The 20079-nt window shown below is 43.1% G+C and overlaps 1 protein-coding gene across 1 annotated transcript in view; it reads right to left on the bottom strand.

Annotated features, from left to right (window-relative positions):
* The window catches only part of marc1 (mitochondrial amidoxime reducing component 1), a 56312-nt gene extending 36782 nt beyond the window's left edge, over positions 1-19530 (bottom strand). The window contains exon 1 of the mRNA XM_069931369.1: positions 18909-19530. Coding sequence (XP_069787470.1) covers positions 18909-19138 — 230 coding nt within the window. The 5' untranslated portion in view covers positions 19139-19530. The remainder of the gene's footprint in view (positions 1-18908) is intronic.
* Between the last annotated feature and the right edge of the window lie 549 nt (positions 19531-20079).

Raw genomic sequence — 20079 nt, 5'->3', positions numbered from 1 at the left:
AATCTCAGAGTTTTGTACTGAATGGGACATTGTTGGAACATTTGGACGGTTTCCCCTCTACGGTTTGGAGCGATACCAAAAACAATATGGTGGCCATGTTGGAAATCCCGAGCGCAGGCCTCAGACTGCAATCTGCCTCCATCAGCCAGAGGGATCAGAGTCAGTGTCAGAAGATATCCAATCGGAGGGATATTAGGGTAACCGAGGCAGGCGGGGGGGGGGGAGAGCAGGAGGGGCACAAATGCTTTTTGAGAATTCACTCAGCAAAGGGAGAGCAGATGACATACCTGCCATGGACCTCCTCCACCCGACATGCTGTCGTACTTCCCCTTCCCTCCAGCAGTTCAGACAAACACGCATGCTTACAGCGTGATAGACAAAACCTCGACTCATTGTGGTGACACCCCTCTGATGGCATCAACCTGGTGTGGTCTGCAATGCCACTCCTCTCCCCCCTCCTCCCCACCCCCAGTAATGCTAGTGCTGTGGGTGAGTGGGGGGAGAAACAATAACTGATTGGGCAGGCATGGACCACGAATGCCCCCCCCCCCCCATGATGCTGACCCTGAGGGGTCCAGAGCTTTTAACCCTAGAGCAGAATCTCCTATATACCCGTTGGTAGAGTCAGTTGCTGAGAATCGCACAATATTATTGACTGGTGCCTGTAATTGCAAACCCACTCATTGACTGCAGCGCATCACAGACATCAGAACAGTAGGGTTACATTTGTGGATACTTTCTCTGTACTTGTGGCAAGTTTGAACACAGTTTGGATGCACTGCCGCTTGTCCACTGGGGACTGTTGATTTTGGGATTGTGTAGTGCGTGCTTGGTGCTCAAGCTCGGCAGACAGTTGGAGGGAGGTGCGTAAAATGGCCGCTGCCACTGCTGCTAGTGACATCACTGAGGAACGATGTATCACATATTTGCAGGGCATAGATCTCAAATCAGAACTGGAGCAATGTCAAAAGTGTTCTCATTGTGAGGCTGAAACAGGCTTTGGTTGATGGGAATGAAGACCCTGTAAAAATCACAGCAGACAACATCGACTGAATTCAAAGTCAGCAGGTTGGAAATGGCTGAAGAGGTCATAAAATGGTGGTGAAGAGGATGAAAATGCAAAGGATGTGCAATTCAAACTGGAGAGAGAGTCAAATATTCAGGCAACGTCTGAAATGCAGGATGAAATACAATCAGTGTGTCAAATGTTGGAAACTGGAGAAGCAAATTAAGTTCTTCTGGATCAAGCTCCAGTTTCCAGTACTTCATATGCATGTACTATAGCAGAGGCAGAAATAGCTGCTCATTGTATGACAAAAATTGCTCAAGGATAAATATGCCTTGGAAGAGCAGGAGGAACAGCTAAGGAAGAAAAAGGAGCAGCCGGAGCCAGAAGCAAACATTGCTGCTATTATGGCCAAAGTGAAAGTACTAGGTGCCTCAAAGGGATCTGGGTGTTCAAAGTAACTTACCTGAGTATCTGATGGTGTGAGTTATATTGGGAGAAAAAGAAAACACAATGTTAAGGCAGATCCTTTGTATCACAGTTACAAGACGTGCATGCACATGGACAAATCTAAAGCACGGTGTTACCAATCCACAAACACCAATAATAACAGCTGTAGACAAAGGTGTAGCTCAAATCCAATCTCTCACCACAGCTCTCTTGACACTCCAGTCAAGCATCAGAAATCCAGGTGTCATCTCCAGCAACGGGGAACAGAGCAACATATCCTCAGCCATGGAAAGGCAAAATGAGATCACTGATTATTAATGCAGCTACAGTGTCTCTCTCCCATGCCCAAAAAGGAGATTCAAGTTTTTGATGATGGCCCACTTCAATACCAAGTGTTCATTAAATCCTTTGAACAGTGTTGAAAGAAAGAACAAAAACCCCAAAGATTGTCTCTATAATCTGAAACAATACAGAAGAGGGCAGCCAAGGGAACTTGTAAAGAGTTGCCAACATATGGACCTGGACAGAGGATTCAGGAAGGCTGTCTTTACTACAGCAGCATTTTAGCAACTAGCATAAAATTGCTACAGTTTTTATAGAGAAGACTCCTTCATGGTAGTCAATAAAATGGGATGACACTAAAGCTCTATAAGCATACACCCTCTTTCTAAGAGGATGTTGTAATACCTTGGAAGATATCAATTACATGCACGAGTTTGACATGCCCACTAATATACTAGTCATCAGAAGGAAGTTGCCCTACTGGTTGAGGGATACATGGAGAATTGTGACCTGTGATTTCCAGAAAAAAAAATCTTTAAGGAGATGGTGGATTTCCTTGAAAGGAAAGTGAAAATTGCAGCAAATCCAGGATTTGGAGATATCAAAGACACTCCAACAGTGAGCAAAGATATAAGGAGGCCCAAGTCACAGCCTCATCCAAGAACAAAAGGAAATACCTTTGCCACCCCTGTGACAGTTGCAGATAAGGAAAATAATAAAAGAACTAAGGAAAAGGAGTTTTCCTGCTGTGAAGAGCTGTTTGTTCTGTGGGGGTGGACATGCTTTGAAGATGTGTCCAGAGTTGGGAAAGATGGCACATAGGGAGAAAAATCAGTTTCCTAAAAGAAAATGGTGTATGTTTTGGCCATTTGTGCAAAGTACACCTCAGCAAAAACTGCAGGAAGCAACTCAACTGCAATGCATGCAGTTTAAAGCATCCCGGGATCCTGCATATTCACCAAAGAAGGAAATGGAAAAGGAGCAAACAGAAAGAAAGGAAGCAACTGAAAATGGTGCTGTAGTTTCAGTTCAAACCAATGGTCTTACTGGAGCTGGTGAGGATAACTGCAAACTCTCAATAATCCCTGTACATGGCCAGGAAGGGGAATGCAACAGTGCCTAATTATGCATTTTCTTGTCCCAGGGATCACTGCGTTATTTTGCAGTGGGGCTATTGAATAAGCTTAATCTCCAGGGAAGAAGGTCAAGGATTCTATTGAGAACTATGGGTCAAGATAAAGTCACTGAAGTCCGCATTGTTTCAGGCTTAGAAGTCGCTTGGCTGGACAGCAACGATTTTTGTGATCTCCCAGACATATACACGCAGAAGACTATGCCTGTAGACAAAGGAAACATCCCACATCAAAACAATATTGATCGATGGTCTCATCTGAGGAATGTTCATCTTCCTGAAATTGGCTGAAATAGAGATGCTGATTGGCTCAGCTGTACCAAAGGCTCTGCAACCACTAGATGTAATACTGAGTGTGGGAGATGGACATTATGCTGTCTAAACTATGCTTGGTTGGGTGATTAATGGACCATTAGGAGGAAAAAAATGCTCAGGAACAGTCAGCAACAGGTGTCAACAGGATATCAACTGTGAAACTTGAGCTGTGGGAACAGCAGTTCAGGACTGACTTTCCTGAGGGCCTCAGTGATGACCAAGAAACTTCAAAAGAAGATGAGCAGTTCTTGGATTTAGTCTCAACGTCTGCAAAGCAAGTCGATTGCCATTATTTCATTGGATTACCTTGAAAGGAAAGAGAACTATGCATGCATGACAATAGAAGTGTTGCTGAGCAACGTACACTGAACCTAAAGAGAAGATTCTAGAGGGATTCTTTTTTTCATTCAGACTCCACCAACTTCATGTATGAGGTTATACAGGGAAAGCACCAGATAGTGTTTTAGAATATAGAGATGGCAGTAAATGGTATCTACCATACCATGGGGTTTTGCATCCACAAAAAAAAGTGGTGTTTGACTGTGGAATGACATTTCGGGGGTTTCACCAAATTATCAGCTCTTACAAGGGCTAGATCTTCATTTATTTGGAGCAACTTCATCTCCAAATTGTGCAAACTTTGTCCTTAGGAAGTGTGCTGAGCATAACAATGAAACAGTTTAGCCCTCAAAATGGAAGTGCCATTATGAACAACTTCTATGTGAATAACTGCCTCACTTCAGCAGCTTCCGAAGAAGCTCTTTATCATGAGCTACGAGCGTTTGGTTTCAAGGGAGGTTTTCTACTTACCAAGTGAATAAGTAACATTAGTCATTGTAGAGCGCGTCGAAAGAATCAAAGGCTTGTTGATCCAAACCAAGGCTTTTATTAACTAGAAGACTGGAGCGTATCACATGTAGGTCGACCAGTCCAGAATGACCTGGTCTGGCTAGGAGCAACCCTTTAAAACCTGCCAATAGGTGTGGCTATGCTCTCAGCCAATCACAGTCATCCCACACTACAATCTGTACATATACACATTGGTGATAGAAACTATACTATCACAGTCATGTTACCTGAAACAGAGAAAGCAAACAAAATGAAGAATCTGGACTTGGACCATGACAACCTTCCTGTTATAGTCTGATGTCTATAAGTTCAACAGTCAGTTCAATATTATGATCCCCTAATAATAGTGGCACGAGTAGTTCTCACTGTCAAGAATATCCTGCAAGATTTGTGTAGGAATAGGATTAGTTGGGAAGAAATGGATACAGTAACCTGCTTAATCCACGACTTCTCATCTTGGACTCGTTTGAATTAGGTAGTAGCATGGAGGCTCAGACTTAAAGAGCTGCTTCTGTATCATAGCAGAAAGGGGAAACAAGCAGGCAGTGTTTTTGCTCAGCTTCAGGCAGATAACATCCAGAGATCTGCCACAAAAGGAGACAGAAAATTTTGAGACTCCAGAAAACAATGATCTCACAGTTGAAGAACTGGCTAATGCCAAGATGGAGATTATCTGCTTTTGCCAGAAGAGATTTTCAGATGAAATCTCATCTAAGAAAAGGAATGAGGACTTGCCACATTCATAACTCAACCCCATTCTGGAAAATTATGTATTAAGAGTTGGTGGGTGAATTAGCAGAGCAGCAAATGCCAGAAGAGATTAAAGACCCTGTCATACTAGACAAAGATTTTCACATTTTTGATCTAATTCTTCGACATGTTCATGAAGAGGTGGGTCATGGTGATCACAACCATATTTTATCCAGACTACACCAAAAATATTGGATTCCTGGTGCCACTGATCAAGTCAATCGGAAAAATTGTGTCAAAATGTGTTGTTTGTTGGCGTGTAAATGTTACTCCTGGACAACAGCCAATGGCAGATTTTCCCCTGGACAGAGTCTCTCCTGATGAAACTCCCTTCACACATGTTGGAGTCAATATTTTGGACCCTTTGAAGTGAAGCGTGGAAGGAGTGTTGTAAAGTGCAATGTTGTTATTTTCACATGTTTAGCTGCAATTCATATCGAAGTGGCATCGTCAGTTGACACAGACTACAGACTTTACTGGTCCAGAGTGGTGCCAAGGACCACAATAATTAGTGGACAGTATCGTAGGACCCAAAGGTATGTTGTTTATTCTTGTTAGTTTGGCTCCAGGCATTGGAGACACCCCGGGTGCTGCACATGTTCTGTTTCTTCTAGTGCTCACGCACTATTCATTTTGGCTGTTGGTGCATGCACGGTGGGTTTCACAAGGTTTAAGAATCAATGGCCCAATTGGACCTGTATAGCAAGATAGAGGAGGAGAAGGGTGAGTAGGACTCAGATATTTTCTGTTGACCATTACCACATTTTCATGGACATAATCACATTACCACAGTACGTCTTTTTATGTTCATTAATGAACAGTTTAAAAATGCATTTGGACTTTGCTATGAATTTGTTCTAACTCAATCACAGTTAAGAGCCTACTTAGCCTCCAAGCAGCCTTTTCATGGTCAGTATTTGCTGCAGATATCATGGATGTCTATATAGTTTTGGGACTCAGCCAATCAGTCTTGTCTGTTGAGTATAAGCCTGTCCTCTGCTGGACATCATGATGCCCACATCATGATGTAACTTTACACACACACACACACACACACACACACACACACACACACACACACACACACACACACACACACAAATTGTGTGAGTGCATACACAACAGTGGTGTCAAAGAATGAAACAAACCCTCCATGAACCAACCGTGAGAAAGAAAACAATAGAAGGAAGAAAAAGTCTATCTAACAACCCCAAATTTCCACCAAAAGATCAAGGCAAAAGCGCACCAAGATGGCGGAGGGAAAATTCAGGGAATTCAATGAAATAGAAGTTGGAATAACTTTGTAGAATGGTTTAACCACTACTGCGTAGCCCACAATATTGTAGAAGGTCCTGTAAACTGCAAACGTGCCCTCTTCCTCAATATAATGGGCAGCAAAACATTCAATCTCCTTAAGGCCTTGCTGTCCCCAGAGGATCCAGGGATGAAGACATTCAACAAATTATGCACAGCTCTTAAGGAACCATTTAAACCGCAAACCATTAATTATGGCAGAAAGGCAATAATTCTACAAAAGCAAACAAGGACCAGAAGAAACAGTAAGTGAATACCTGGCATTGTTACGCAAACTGGTGGAGCACTGTCATTGAGTGGTTTCTAAACCAGGCACAGTGCGACAGATTAGTGATGGGGCTGGCAAATCATCAAGCAAGGCAAAAAAAAAAAAAAATTGGGACTGGATCAAGATGTCATTACAGATTGTATAGAGGGCTGCCTTCAGCTCTGAAATGTCAGATTAAAAACTTGGATGTGGGTCAACCAGACCTAATGGTTGGGGAGGTCTTCCTGCCAACAATGCTTCCGTTTGGAAAATACAACCACTGACCAGAAAATTGTTTATTCAAAAATTCTAAATGAAACCATTGCAAAACAGAAGGACATATCAAAGCTAAATGTCTGCTTCTAAAGCACAAGTGGCCTACAAATAAGCAGGCAGCTAAAGTCAAAACAATTGCAGAGAGAGAGAAATCAAACTGTAATTAAAAGATACAGAACTTAAATTCTTCAAAGCCACAACATTCCCATTTGCTATGAAAGGGAAAAATCAAGGCGGAATTAAACAGACCAAAACAAAGGCATATTAGAACCAATACAATACAGTGAATGGACAGCACCCACCATACCAATATGAAAAGCAAACAGTGAAATTTGCATTTGCGGCAATTACAAGATCACTATCAATCCATCACAACACCCCATGCCCAAGGCAGAAGAATTGTTCCAAGCACTAAACGAAGAGTAAAAATTCACAAAACTAGATTTGTCACAAGCATATCAACAGATAGAATTGGACAAAAATCAAGGAATATGTGACAATCAATCCCCATCTGGGCCTATTTACCTACACACGGGCCTTACGGAGTTTCAGCAACATCTGTGGTTTTTCAAGCAACAATAGACAAATTACTACATGGACTCTCAGTTGGGTGTTACCTAGATGATATCACCATCACAGGCTGAAACAACAGTGAACACTTACAAAACCTTGAAAAAGTTTTAACCAGACCACAATATACGATTACGATAGGACAAATGTGACTTCATGCACCCTCAGTAACAAACCTTGGGTTTACAATCGACAACGAAGGGGTGCAAATGAATCCAGCTGGAACAGAAGCCATTTGCAAGGCCCCATACCCAACCAACAAATCAGAATTACAGTCCTTCCGAGGACTCGTTAATCGCTACCGAAAACATATCCCTAATATGTCTACACTATGCAGCCCAATGAACCAATTACTCAAGAAAGATCAAGCATGGTATTGGAACACAGAAACTAAAAACACAGTCAATCAACTAAAGGAAATACTAACGTCAACAAATAAGGTGCTGATCCACTACGACCCAAGTAAAGAAGTTACATGAGCCGTGGATGCTTCACCAGTGGGACTAGGAGCGGTACTATCCAAAAATAATTTTTTTTAATATAAATCACAGAAAAAGGTGAGCAACCAGTAGTGTACACTTCACAAACATTAACCACAAGTGAATGCAATTACACTCAACGAAAAAAAGGATTGGCAATAATTTTTGGAGTAAAACAATTCCACCATTATCTTTATGGAAGACAATAAGGCTCTTAGTTTAATCCTGGGGCACACAAAGGTATACCAGTATTAGTTGCAGCCAGACTTCAAAGATGGGCCACGCTACGAGCGGTGTATAACTATGAAATAAAACATAAACCAGGAACATCCAACAGCCATGCCGATGCCTTAATCAAAAGAACATCAAATTATTAAATGGATAGCAGAGACAGTAGCCATTAACCAAGAACAACTTCAACTGCCCATTACAGCCCAGATGATCGCAAAGGAAACTCAAAAAGAGGCAACATTAAGCAAGATCATATACTTCACTCTAAATAGGTGGCCTGAATCTGAAGTCATTCCAGAAGATCTAAAACCTTACCACACATACCACCATGAACTATCAGTCAAAGAAGGATGTTTACTATGGGGTACCTATACAATTATTCCAGACAAATGGCAAACTATTATGTTATCAGAACTACTCCACAACCATCCAGGAATCGTACAAATGAAGGCACTGGCCCAGATGCATGTCTAGTAGCCTTCCATAGACAGAGACATTGAAACAACAGTAAGGGAATACAAAGTTTGTCAGTAAATGCAGCCAAAAGTCCCACAAGCTGAAGCTAACTCATGCAAATGGCCATCCAAACCCTGGCATTGGATTCATGTAGACTTCGCTGGACCATTCATGGGTGAGACTTTCCTAATAGCTGTGGACACACACTCCAAATGGCCAGTAGTTTCACAGCTGAAAAATTGACTGTCTACGAGCTATCTTTGCCATTTATGGATTGACTCATGAATTAGTTATGGACAATGGACCTCATTTACATCAGAGTTTTTTTTTGTGTGTGACAACAATATCAGACATATTTTGTCCACACCCTATCACCCCAGTACTAATGGGGAGGCAAACTTTTTGTACAAATGTTCAAAAAAAGAAAACCATGAAACTTCTAAATGCCTCCTGAACACAAAATCGCAGATTTCCTATTGGAATACAGAAACACTCCACATTCTACCACAAAACACACCCCAGCAGAACTAATGTTTGGCCGTAACCTGGGACCAAACTGTCCACAGTTCATCCAGATCTGGGTCTCCAATTGCAAAAAACAGCATCACCACAAACCTCACCTCAAACACTGGAAGTGGGCGAGGGAGTTCTGGTACAAGATTATAGACAGTATAAAGACCCATGGTAGGAGTAATCTTACAAAAATTGAACCTGCTCATTCTCTGTTCTAGTGGGGGATAGATTGTAGAAGCAACAGATTGACCAATTACGAGCATTGACTGACACTAAGATCCATGAACTGGAGGAGGTGGAACCAGACCTGTCATGGCCTGCCTCAACCATCCCACACCTCAGGCGAAGTGAGAGGGTGACAGAGACAGTCACAAAGCTGACCAATCCAGTGAGGAGTCCAGTAACTGAGACACATAGCCAGGAGGGCAAAAGGCAGGCAGTCGTCACCGACTCAACCACCAACCTGACTATCTACAGGTCCCAAGCAAAGAACGGAACAGTAAATCACGCTGAGGTGGTCCAAAAGAGAAAGAAGACCACCTGAACACCTTAAGGACTATGTGCCCTGATTATTATTAAATACTTTCCCTTTTATAATTATAATTACTCATGAGATGAATTTTAATTCTCACTTGTAGTCCTGGGTCTGATGCAATCTTATTAGTTCAAAGGGGCCCAGTCAGCATTTACTGCACAGTGTGGTGGGGGGGGGGGGGGTGGTGGTTAGAGTGTTGGATACAAGTCCACCCTCTGCTGGACATCATGTCACCCTTCCATATATAACCCTGTGTGTTAGTAGCCATGTTAGTCTAACAGAAGGATGAGAAAGCATCACGTCTCAGAGTCTTAATTGTGTGAGTGCATAAACAACGTCATTCCATCCATAGTCTTTATATTCCACATTTCTCTACGTCAGTGCTTCTCAACCTTTTTCTTTCCACTTGCATACCACTTTGAGCAATTCCTATGCCATCGGTGCTCAGATTAGCAAGGGATTACTTAAAATGTTATGTGAGTGGGAAGGGAAGGTTGAGAATCACTGTTCTAGACCCAATTGTTACTAAAATATTTTGCTTGAGAAAAATTGTCATTGGCCCATTTCCTTTAACATTATGACACTGTGCACATAACGAGTTAATTAGGTATGATTAAAACACTGGTTTTCAAACTTTGTCGTTCCATCCACATACTACCTTAAGCAATCATTACTAATCACAGAGCACCTACAGCATGGGGAATATTTAAGTGGCATGTGAGTGGAAAGAAAAAGGTTGAGATCACTGCTCTAGGTGATTTAAGAAGTATGCAGTATATACAACTGGGCTCATTACTTAATGAGGGGGAAAAATGTTGTTGTTTGTCCTTGGCAGTCGAAGATGACCATGACTTCAAAGTCAAATTGGAGATTGGTGGCTATGGGTCCGGAGGTGAATGGTGAGGCCAATCCAGGCCCTGAAGGCTCGCCCACATGTGGGACACAAGTGGATGGGTGCTTTCGTGGCAATGGATGCTGCTTGGGCCTTGTACACAGCATGCTTTCATTGAACCTCGATGATGCGCCTGACTTCAGCTGCACAGGGCTCCTGTGGTGATCTTGCTGTGCCAAGCTGGACAGTCAAGGGCAAGGGTCTCCCACGTGTTGATGTCGACATCCAGGCCTTTGAGGGACACTTTGAGGCAGTCTTCGTAACGTTTCTTCTGTCCCCTGACAGAGCGCTTGCCCTGACAGTTCTCCGTACAGCAGCTGCTTAGGTAATCGGCTGTCTGGCATTCTGACCACATGTCCAGCCCACCTGGCTTAGGCTTTCAGTTGGAGGGTGATTTCAGTGTCGGGGACTTTGTCCTACCATCTGATGTGGAGGAGTCTGCAGAGGCAGCTCAGTGAAATTAGTTGAGCTGTTTGACGTGTCTGCTGTAGATAGTCCAGGTCTCGCTGGGGTAAAGAAGGGTGGTAAGGACCACAGCACAGTAGACCTTCAGCTTGGTGGTAAGGCCGAGTCTTCTCCGTTCCCAGATGTTCTCATGGAGTCTCCCAAAGGCAGCCCTGGCTTTGTCAATCCTGTTGTTGACCTCAGCGGCTATGTTCACTGCACGAGAGAGTATGCTGCCCAGGTAAGTAAAGTTGTTGACTGCCTGGAGGTTCTGGCCCTTCACTGTGATGCGCAGCTCCTGGAATGGCTTTCCTGGGGCATGCTGGTACATAACTTCTGTACACAAGTTAGGTACAGCTATCAGCACCAAAGGTACTCCCTCTTCTCAAAGCTCCCTATACCCTGAAGGGAAAAATACATTTATACAGTAATGTTATTAAACGAAGATGGCCAAATGTAATGCAAAAATAATGGTGCATATTGAAATGCAATCACTATTGCAACGTTGAAATAATAATGTTGCAAAAACCATTCCAGCATATTTACATACAGATTACAATCTAGAGCCCACCTCACTGACAAAAGGCAAAGGAGGAAAAACCCAACACCCAACCCCAACCAACCAATTTTCCCCTGCAACCGCTGCAATCATGTCTGCCTGTCCCGCATCGGACTTGTCAGCCACAAACGAGCCTGCAGCTGACGTGGACTTTTTACCCCCTCCATAAATCTTCGTCCGCGAAGCCAAGCCAAAGAAGACAATCTAGTCAAGTTATTACTGAACATTATTGGCAACCAACCTGGATGTGTGAATGCTAGAGTACTAATTCTTAATTAAGGGAATGTTTCAAGTCCTTTAGAGAGGAGTTGTAACAGATCAGTGACAAAAGGAGCTGCCAGTTCTCAATTTCCCAGAAAGCAGTAGTTAATGAATTGATTGCAACATATTGCTAAATTAATGTAAAAGCCTGATGTATATATTATTTAGATCATACCATTTATTAAAGTAAAAACCCTTTCAGAAACTTTTAGTTAAATCAATTATTTTTATTACTCTAACATACCAATGAACAAGTTTATGCATATTCCAGCTCAATTAATCAAATGCAAGTATACAGTTCAATTTACAGCTCTTTGTGTTGTTAAAATCTTTTTTTTTCATTTCTTCTATCAAAATTGCTCAATCATTTTGAATTCCTCCATTTCCCAGTGTAGTTAAATGCCTGACCAAATTATAATTTTGCAAACATAACATGACAGAACTTTCACTGTGTTATCACATAGTCCAGCTGGACCCTCCCCATATCTACACCAACACATCTTCCACCACGGGCTACTGGAAATCAAGCAGAAGCAGGTCCCCAGACAACTTTTCTCAAAAAACAGTCACATCAGGCACATTTTCTTTCACCTTGTCTGATATTAGCTTAGTGAAAACTAACAAAACCCATGTTTACATAATTTATTCCTTTATTCAAACTGAAAGGGTGTGTGCAATTGAAAAATTAAGTGGAGAGGTGAGTAGTACTTGGAACTGAATTTTAAAAAAAATAGACTGGCATTACAGAAAATAATTTAAAATATAAAGTACATAAAGGAATTAAAGGGAAAATAGCAGCATCAAAGCATACAAATGTATTTTGTATTCTACTGTTATAGACAATAGGTGCTGGAGTAGGCCAATTGGCCTGTCGAGCCAGCACCACATTTATCAGATCATGGCTGACCTCTCTCTTTCAATAACCACTCCCAGCTTTATCCCCATAACCCTCAATTCCCTGCCCACAAGAGCCTTATCTAACACTCTCTGAAATCTATCCAGCAAATCCACCCCCACTACCCTCTGTGGCAATGCATTCCACAGACCAACAACTCTGGGTAAAAAAAATTTCTCCTAATTTCTGACAAATGGCCTTCCATTCTTAAACTATGCCCTCTAATCCTAGTCTCTCCCATTATTGGGAACATGTACTCTGATTTCACCCTGTCAACCCCTTTGATAATCCTAAATACCTCAATCATGTTTCCCCTCATCCTTCTAAACTCCATCGCATATAATCCAAGTCTTTCTAACCTATCCACGTATGATAATCCTGCCATCCTGAGAATTAACCTTGTAAATCTGCACTGCACTTGCTCTATAGCAAATATGCGCTTTCTTAAATATGGGGACCAGAACTGGATGCAGTACTCCAGGTGAGGTCTCACCAGGGCCCTGTACAACTGCAGGAGGGCTTCTCTACTCCTATACTCCAATCCCCTCTTTATGCAAGCCAACATCCCGTTCGCCTTCTTCACCGCTGAACCTGCACGCTAGTTTTCAATGACTGGTGAACAAGTACACCCAGATCCCTTTGCATTACCCCACTCCCTAGCTTAACTCCATTTAAATAATACTCTTGTTTCTGCCTCCAAAATGGACAACGTCACATTTACTCACATTAAACTTCATCTGCCATTTCTCCGTCCACTCCCCTAACCTGTTCAAGTCCCCCTGCAATTTTCAGACGTCCTCCTCGCACTTCACACTACCATCCAGTTTAGTGTCACCTGCGAATTTGCATATGTAGTTATTAATCCCCGCATCCAAATCATTTACATAAATGATAAACAACCGAGAACCCAACACCGATCCCTGCGGGACCCCACTCATCACAATCTGCCATCCAGAAAATGACCAGTTTTTCCCAACCCTTTGTTTCCTATTTCTCAACCAACCATCTATCCATGACAGCACCCTACCACCAATACCATGCTCATTATTTTGCTAACTAGCCTCCTGTGTGGGACCTTATCTGGAAGTCCAAGTACACCACATCCACTGGCTCTCCCAAGTCCACCCTCCTTGTTACATCCTCGAAAAATTCCAGGAGATTAGTCAAGCAATATTTTCCTTTAAGGAACCCATGCTGACGAGCACCGATATTATTCCTTCCTCAGTGTTCTGCTATTTCTCCTTTAATGATGGATCAAATATCTTCCCCTCCACCGACGTGAGGCTGACAGGTCTATAATTTCCCGTATTCGCTCTCCCTCCCTTCTTTAAAAGTGGTACTACATCAGCCACTCTCCAATCTGCAGGCATTTCCCCCGAATCTAAAGAACTGTGGAAAATGTCGACCAGTGCTTCCACAATTTCCAGAGCAACCTCTCTGAGCTCCCTGGGATGCAGCCCATCAGGCCTCAGTTCTAACAATTTACCCACAACCACCTGCTTCTGGATCTGGATATCCATCAGATTCTGTTTCCTTAGGTAATTTCACCAAGTCCCTAGATACTGCTTGACCCCCTACCCCTTATCTGATCATAACCTATATCCACCTTGGTAAAAATAAATGCAAAGTATTTGTTAAATTCCTCATCTATCTCCATGTTCCCATTGATAATTTCACCATTTTTAAGGGCCAAATTTTGGCCCCAACCAATTTCTTCCTTTTTAAATAACTGAAGAAGCTTTTGCTATCCCATTTTATATTACTTGCCAATTTACTCTCATACTTCATTTTCCCCTCCCGAATGACTTTCTTAGTTTCTCTGGGTTTTTTTTTAATATACAAAGACTTCCCAATCCTCTAACCTCCCACTCTGCTTTGCCATGTTATACTTATTTCTTTTGGACCTGATACTGCACTTTATTTCCTTTGTCAACCGCCATTTGCTGTTCTTAGAGCCTTTCCTCCTCTTTGGAATGAATATATTCTGAAACCTGTGAAAAATGTCTAGAAATACCTGCCATTTTTGCCCAATTGTCCTTCCAGCTAGAATGTCCTTCCATTTTACTTTGGCTAGCTCCTCCCTCATAGCTGTATAATCACCCTTATTCAGCTGTAGCACTAATGTTTCTGACTTCCTTTTCTTCTCCCTTTCCATTTGCAGATTAAAAGTAATCATACTATGGTCACTATTACCTAATGGCACCCCTACCTCAAGGCCCTTTTATTAACTCCATGTCATTGCACAGTATCAAGTCCAGAATCGACTTCCCCCGGTAGGTTCCATCACAAGCTGCTCCAAGAACGCATCTCGGAGACATTCTATAAACTCACTCTCTAGCTTTCCCACACCTTGATTTTCCCAGTCCACTTGCAAGTTGAAGTCACTCATAACTACTGTATCACTTCCACTCTGACATGCCATTCTTAATTCTTTATTTAAACTGATTCCCACATCTGATCCACTGTTCGGAGGTCTGTATATGACACCCATGATGGCTCTTTTGCCTTTGCAATTTCTCAGCTGTATCCAAACAGACTCTATTCCACCCGATTCAATGTCTTTCCTTTCCAGCACCCGAATTTCATTCTTCACCAACAGAGCCATACCACCTCCTCTACCTAACTTTCTATCTTTTCAATAGGACATATACCCTGGAACATTCATCTCCCAGTCCTGGCTCTCCTGTAGCCATGTCTTATGTTCTCCTTCCTATCCATTTCCCTATCAGTTCCCTATCCATTTCCCTATCAGTCTAGTTTCCCTCTCCCTGCCAATTCAGTTTAAAACATATCCAACAACATTATTAAACCTTACTGCAAGTATATTGGCCCCCTTTGGATTCAGGTGCAACCCATCCTTCCTGTAGAGGTCATGTCTCCCCCAGAAGAGATCCCAATGGTCCATGAACAAAAAACCTTGCACCCTGCACCATTCCTCAAGTCATGCATTTAACTTACTAATTTTTTTCATTGTTGCCCCATCCCACACGCAGCACAAGTAGCAACCCTGAGATTATGACCCTGGAGGTCTTGTTTTTTAATCTCCAACCTAGTTCACAGTACTCCCTCTTCAGGATCTCCTCCCTCAATTGGTCTAGGTCATTGGTACCCACGTGTACCAGGACATCCAGCTGCAAATGACGTGTGTGTAGCAGAGAAAAGGAGTCAAGACTGTAGCACATACTAAAATATATCAATAAAAGGAGAAAATTATTTTTTAATTACTGATTAGTGACCTGAGCATATGATCTTCCAAAAATTTCCCTGCACTTAACATAAATAGAAGACTAAAATGACTGCAAACCTGGTGTACTTCCCACAATACCATCATTGCCTTTATTATCATTATCTATGCCTTTCATCTGCATTGCTTGTTTTCTCTTTGCTACCTCCATTCCTTCCTGTTTTGAAGCAGCTTTAAAGCTGCATTGCTCCCATATATACATGGTAAATTAGTGCACCTCAAGGCTTCAACCTGTATACTATCTCTTTGCTAACACAGAAGAAATGGATCACAAGGATTGGATCAGTTCTCATTAGTCAACTCTGTTTCACTGCCACCGTAACTATTAATGAAGTTCTGAGTAAATATATGCTCTGTGATTGAATCACCAGTGGGAAAAGGTACATCATTTTACAAGTATTGACAATTCTCCAAAAATTCACCAGAATTTTACCAGAACTGGAGGGCTTGAATTGTAAGAGTAGGCTAAATAGGCTCTTTACCCTGGAGGGTAGGAGGCTGAGGAATCACCTTATAAAATCATGCTCTTTTATCCCAGGGTAGGGGTGTCTAAAATGAAAGGGCATAAGGTTTAAGGTGAGAGGGGTAAATTTTAAAGGGGAACTGCTGAGCAAGTCTTTCACACAGATGGTGTTGAGTATATGGAACAATCTGCGGTAGGGGCAGGTACAATTAGGATTAAGACATATTTAGAGAGGTAGGTCGATAAGTTGACCAGTCTGCTTCCATGCTTTCTTCTCTTGAACAATATCACTCGAGGGAGCAGAGGAAAGAAGAGGTGAGCAGGTGAACAGTATTACTCGAAGGGCTTTTACTGGGGCCTAGAGTAAAGTCGGGAGAGGAAAGGAGGGAAGGTAAGGAGTTTTTTTTTTAAGGCACTTACCTGGGGACCTGTTGATCGAGTTGGGAGGGGAGAGAGTCGGAGGCAACCGTTAGAGGAGTGAGGCAGGTAAGCCCCTTTTACACTTGCATACCACTAAATTGGCTGTTCATTGTCCTGGGATAGGAATAAAGGTATGGCTTCTCACAGTTGACCACTCTTAACTGGGACAGTGAATGCTTTCACACTTTCAAGGAGCCATCCCCAGAGAGTTAGGATTGTTCTACCTTCTACTGGTGACATCATGACCCATTGAGTGATGTTGGACCTGCCCTAAATCCTGATCAATGTATTATGATCTTATATTTGAACAAAATTAATCATGTACAGCACAGTATGAGCCCTTCAGCCCTGTTGTTGATGTGCTGATCTTTATAAACCTTTATAAGGGACCATGGGAAACTGCTAGCAATAGTGGACCATTTTTAAACAGGGTGGAAAAGTTGGTAGTGCTATAGTGCACAATTTATAAAGAGAGTGGGAGAAAGTTACCAACTCTCCCACCCTGTTTAAAAATTGTCCGTTGTTGCTATTTATTTTCCCGCCTCTCTCTCCCACTGCGACTTTCCCACGGCAAAGTTTAAACCTTCATTTTAATCTTTTCTTCCTTCATGTTCCTGCACTCCCACAAAAACTTGTGTCATTTCTATCCCAGGATCCAATTACCCGTCCTACACTTGCCTGATTGCAATGCGGGCATCTACAGATGCCAGGGATTGTCCTAGGGGTCCCCGGCGTGAGATGACATCCTTGGATGTGGGCGCTGAGCTGCTTTGGCTTTCACCCTTGGACACTTTAAAGGCGGATCGGCCATTAATTCATGGGATCACTCGCAAGTGTGAAAGGGGCTTATGATTCTAGGACTTTGAATTCATGCACTGGTCAGTTTTGTTTACTCATCTCCCATGAAATGGAACCACCCCCTTCATCCTTATTCTTGCCGAACCTCTCTCCTGACTTGAAAGTAATCATTCAATTCAATCATTCCTCCAATGCAGCTCTGTATCCCTCTGTGTGATGGCTGGTATGCAACAGTGAACCTAGAATAAGCTCCTCAGGCATCCTGTGAAGTAAGTAATGTCTCATTAACCTTTCTCTCACACACTGGAATGTGAAACCAGCAAACAATGGCTATTGTCACATTTGCCTAACCTTAGGAAGCTGTAGATAAGGCCAAGGGATAAATTTATTCTGATTCTGAAAGCCACAATCTAATGGAAGGCAAATTGATGCTCCTAGGAGATTTAATGTCAGGATCAGAAAGGATGCAAAACCCTGGGTGGGAGTATGGAAAGTTAATCTGAGTGCTTGGAGTGCAGTTTTGTTAAAGCAAACATTCTGTTTCATCAGAGAAACACGCAGAGGACCTCAAGGCTCACGGCAGAATCAACGAGGTCTTCTGCTATTTACAAAGTAGGGAATTAAGGGATATGGGGAAAAGGTAGGTCGGTGGAGATGAACCGATCAGAACTTTTCCTTAATGACTTGATTGTTTTATTGTCATCAATAGAGGATGAGCAAATGTGGGTTCTTGGGAGTCACTATCTCGGCAGATCTTTCCTGGAACCAACACACCAATGGCATCATGAAGAAAGCCTCTACTTCCTCAGGAGTTTGCGGAGGAGCTAGTGGAGTTGTTCAAGTGAACCGGTACGGACTTGAAGGGCCGACATGGCCTGTTTCCGTGCTGTAAACGGTTATATGGTTATATCCCAGCTCAAGTCTTCTACCTGGCCAAACTTTCCACATTCACAAGGTATTACAACCTTCTTCACCTAATCGACTTGTTATACCTCTCCATTTCTTTTTTTTTTTAAATAGAGCATATTCAGTTTCTTGCATCCGTAATCAGATTGAAAGAAAACAACACAAGAGTGATGATAAACAGCCCCTTCATTGAGACGTACAACAAAACAACCGTGGAACACGAAACGCTGAGAAGATCTCCAATTACTAAACTGCGGCACAATGAATAAAAACAGGACGCAAATAGTTGCTTTTCGACAAGTTGAACATCTTTAGAAAGTATGCACCGGTCTGCCAAGGATGTTAGTGGAGGCCATGTCAATGTCAAAGAAGAATAAAACTCAAAAGTCCCGTTACAATGGGACTGTCCTAAATGACGGCAGTGGTGAGTAAGAAAACAGCCAATTTTTTTTAAGTCACAACAATGCAGGAAAAAATAACTCAGCAAGTCAGTGAACGTAGCAAAGATAAAGTTGCATGACCAACGATTCGGGCTTGAGCTTTACATAAACGTGGGGAGGCCAGACTTCGGGTCTGGAAAGAGACAGAATCAAAGCGCCGCCACTTCAGGGGGGCTCGTACCTGTCCTTCAACGGGCCTTTCTTAAACCCGAACTCGTCAATCTCCACCTCGTTCAGAGCAATTCCCTTGCAGGACTTGACCGGATAAATGAAGAGTCGGGACACTTCGGCCACTTTCACCAGTTTGGGCTCCACTCGACTTGCTCGGAAGCTTCGCCACAGATGCCTGACCCCAAGGGCTCCCAGCCCCAGGGCGGCGGCGACTCCCAGCCCGGTCGCCAGGGTCAGCATGGTCCGCTCCCGGTTCTGCCTGGCCCGAGAGACGGCGCGGGTCACCAGCTCCCAGCCTCGCTCTGTCGGAGGATCGCGCACAGCGCCAGACGCATCGAGCGGTCGGCTGGCGGGCCACCAGCAAAGAGGTGGCCTTTCGCAACAGTTCAACCCCACTGACTGTCTGTTTCCCGCTCGACTCCAGCCCCTTCCCAAACCGCACCAGAAAACATCCTGCCGGTTCTGCACCGCATCCTCCTGGGCAAAGATCCCCCGTTTCAAGTCGTTCTGTGAGCTTCAACTGGATCCAGCTGCTGCCAGCCTGGGGAGTGCAACACAATGTTTGTCATTGTCGCAATTCTTGTCAACAGCTGAAAAATGTTCTCCAGTATTTCTCATCTACATTATGTCGACTGCCTGACCAGGATTTGATCCGACGGTTGCAAATATAAGCAGTCTGCAGGAGAACTCGGCGGGTGGAGCCCCATCGGTGGGAGACTGGCGCTGCTCGACCCCTCGAGTAGACTTTTTTTGCCTCCAGATCCCAACATTTCTAGTCGTCTCTCGTGTCTTTAATCTGGCTACTACTCTGCTCCCAGTCCCGAATGTACGATTTTCAGGTGTTAGGTTATTTAACCCAAAAAAACAGGCTTTATTCACAATAAATTATTTACAAAAAGAAACCCGTTCAAAATCTCCTCGAACCTTCTTACATTTCCATCACGGTATATTGTTACATTCATGTTCTGTTTAGCAGCTTTGGCGCCACTACAGCACCCTCTAGAAGACACTAGCCGTGTGCCAGATGTGAAAGGCTGCCAGGGAAGGGAAGTGAGTGCCTTGACTAGGGAGAAGGTGCTCAGAAAGCTGAAGGTTCAAAGGGTGGATAAGTCGATAGGTCCAGATGGAATACACCCTCGGAGGGTAGAGGGTGTCGAGACTTTGATAATGATCTCTCGGGA

Source organism: Narcine bancroftii, chromosome 4, assembly GCF_036971445.1.
Source record: "Narcine bancroftii isolate sNarBan1 chromosome 4, sNarBan1.hap1, whole genome shotgun sequence".
NCBI classification, from domain to species: domain Eukaryota; kingdom Metazoa; phylum Chordata; class Chondrichthyes; order Torpediniformes; family Narcinidae; genus Narcine; species Narcine bancroftii.
Note: the sequence above shows the minus strand (reverse complement) of the source record. Positions and strands in the feature narration are given on the sequence as shown.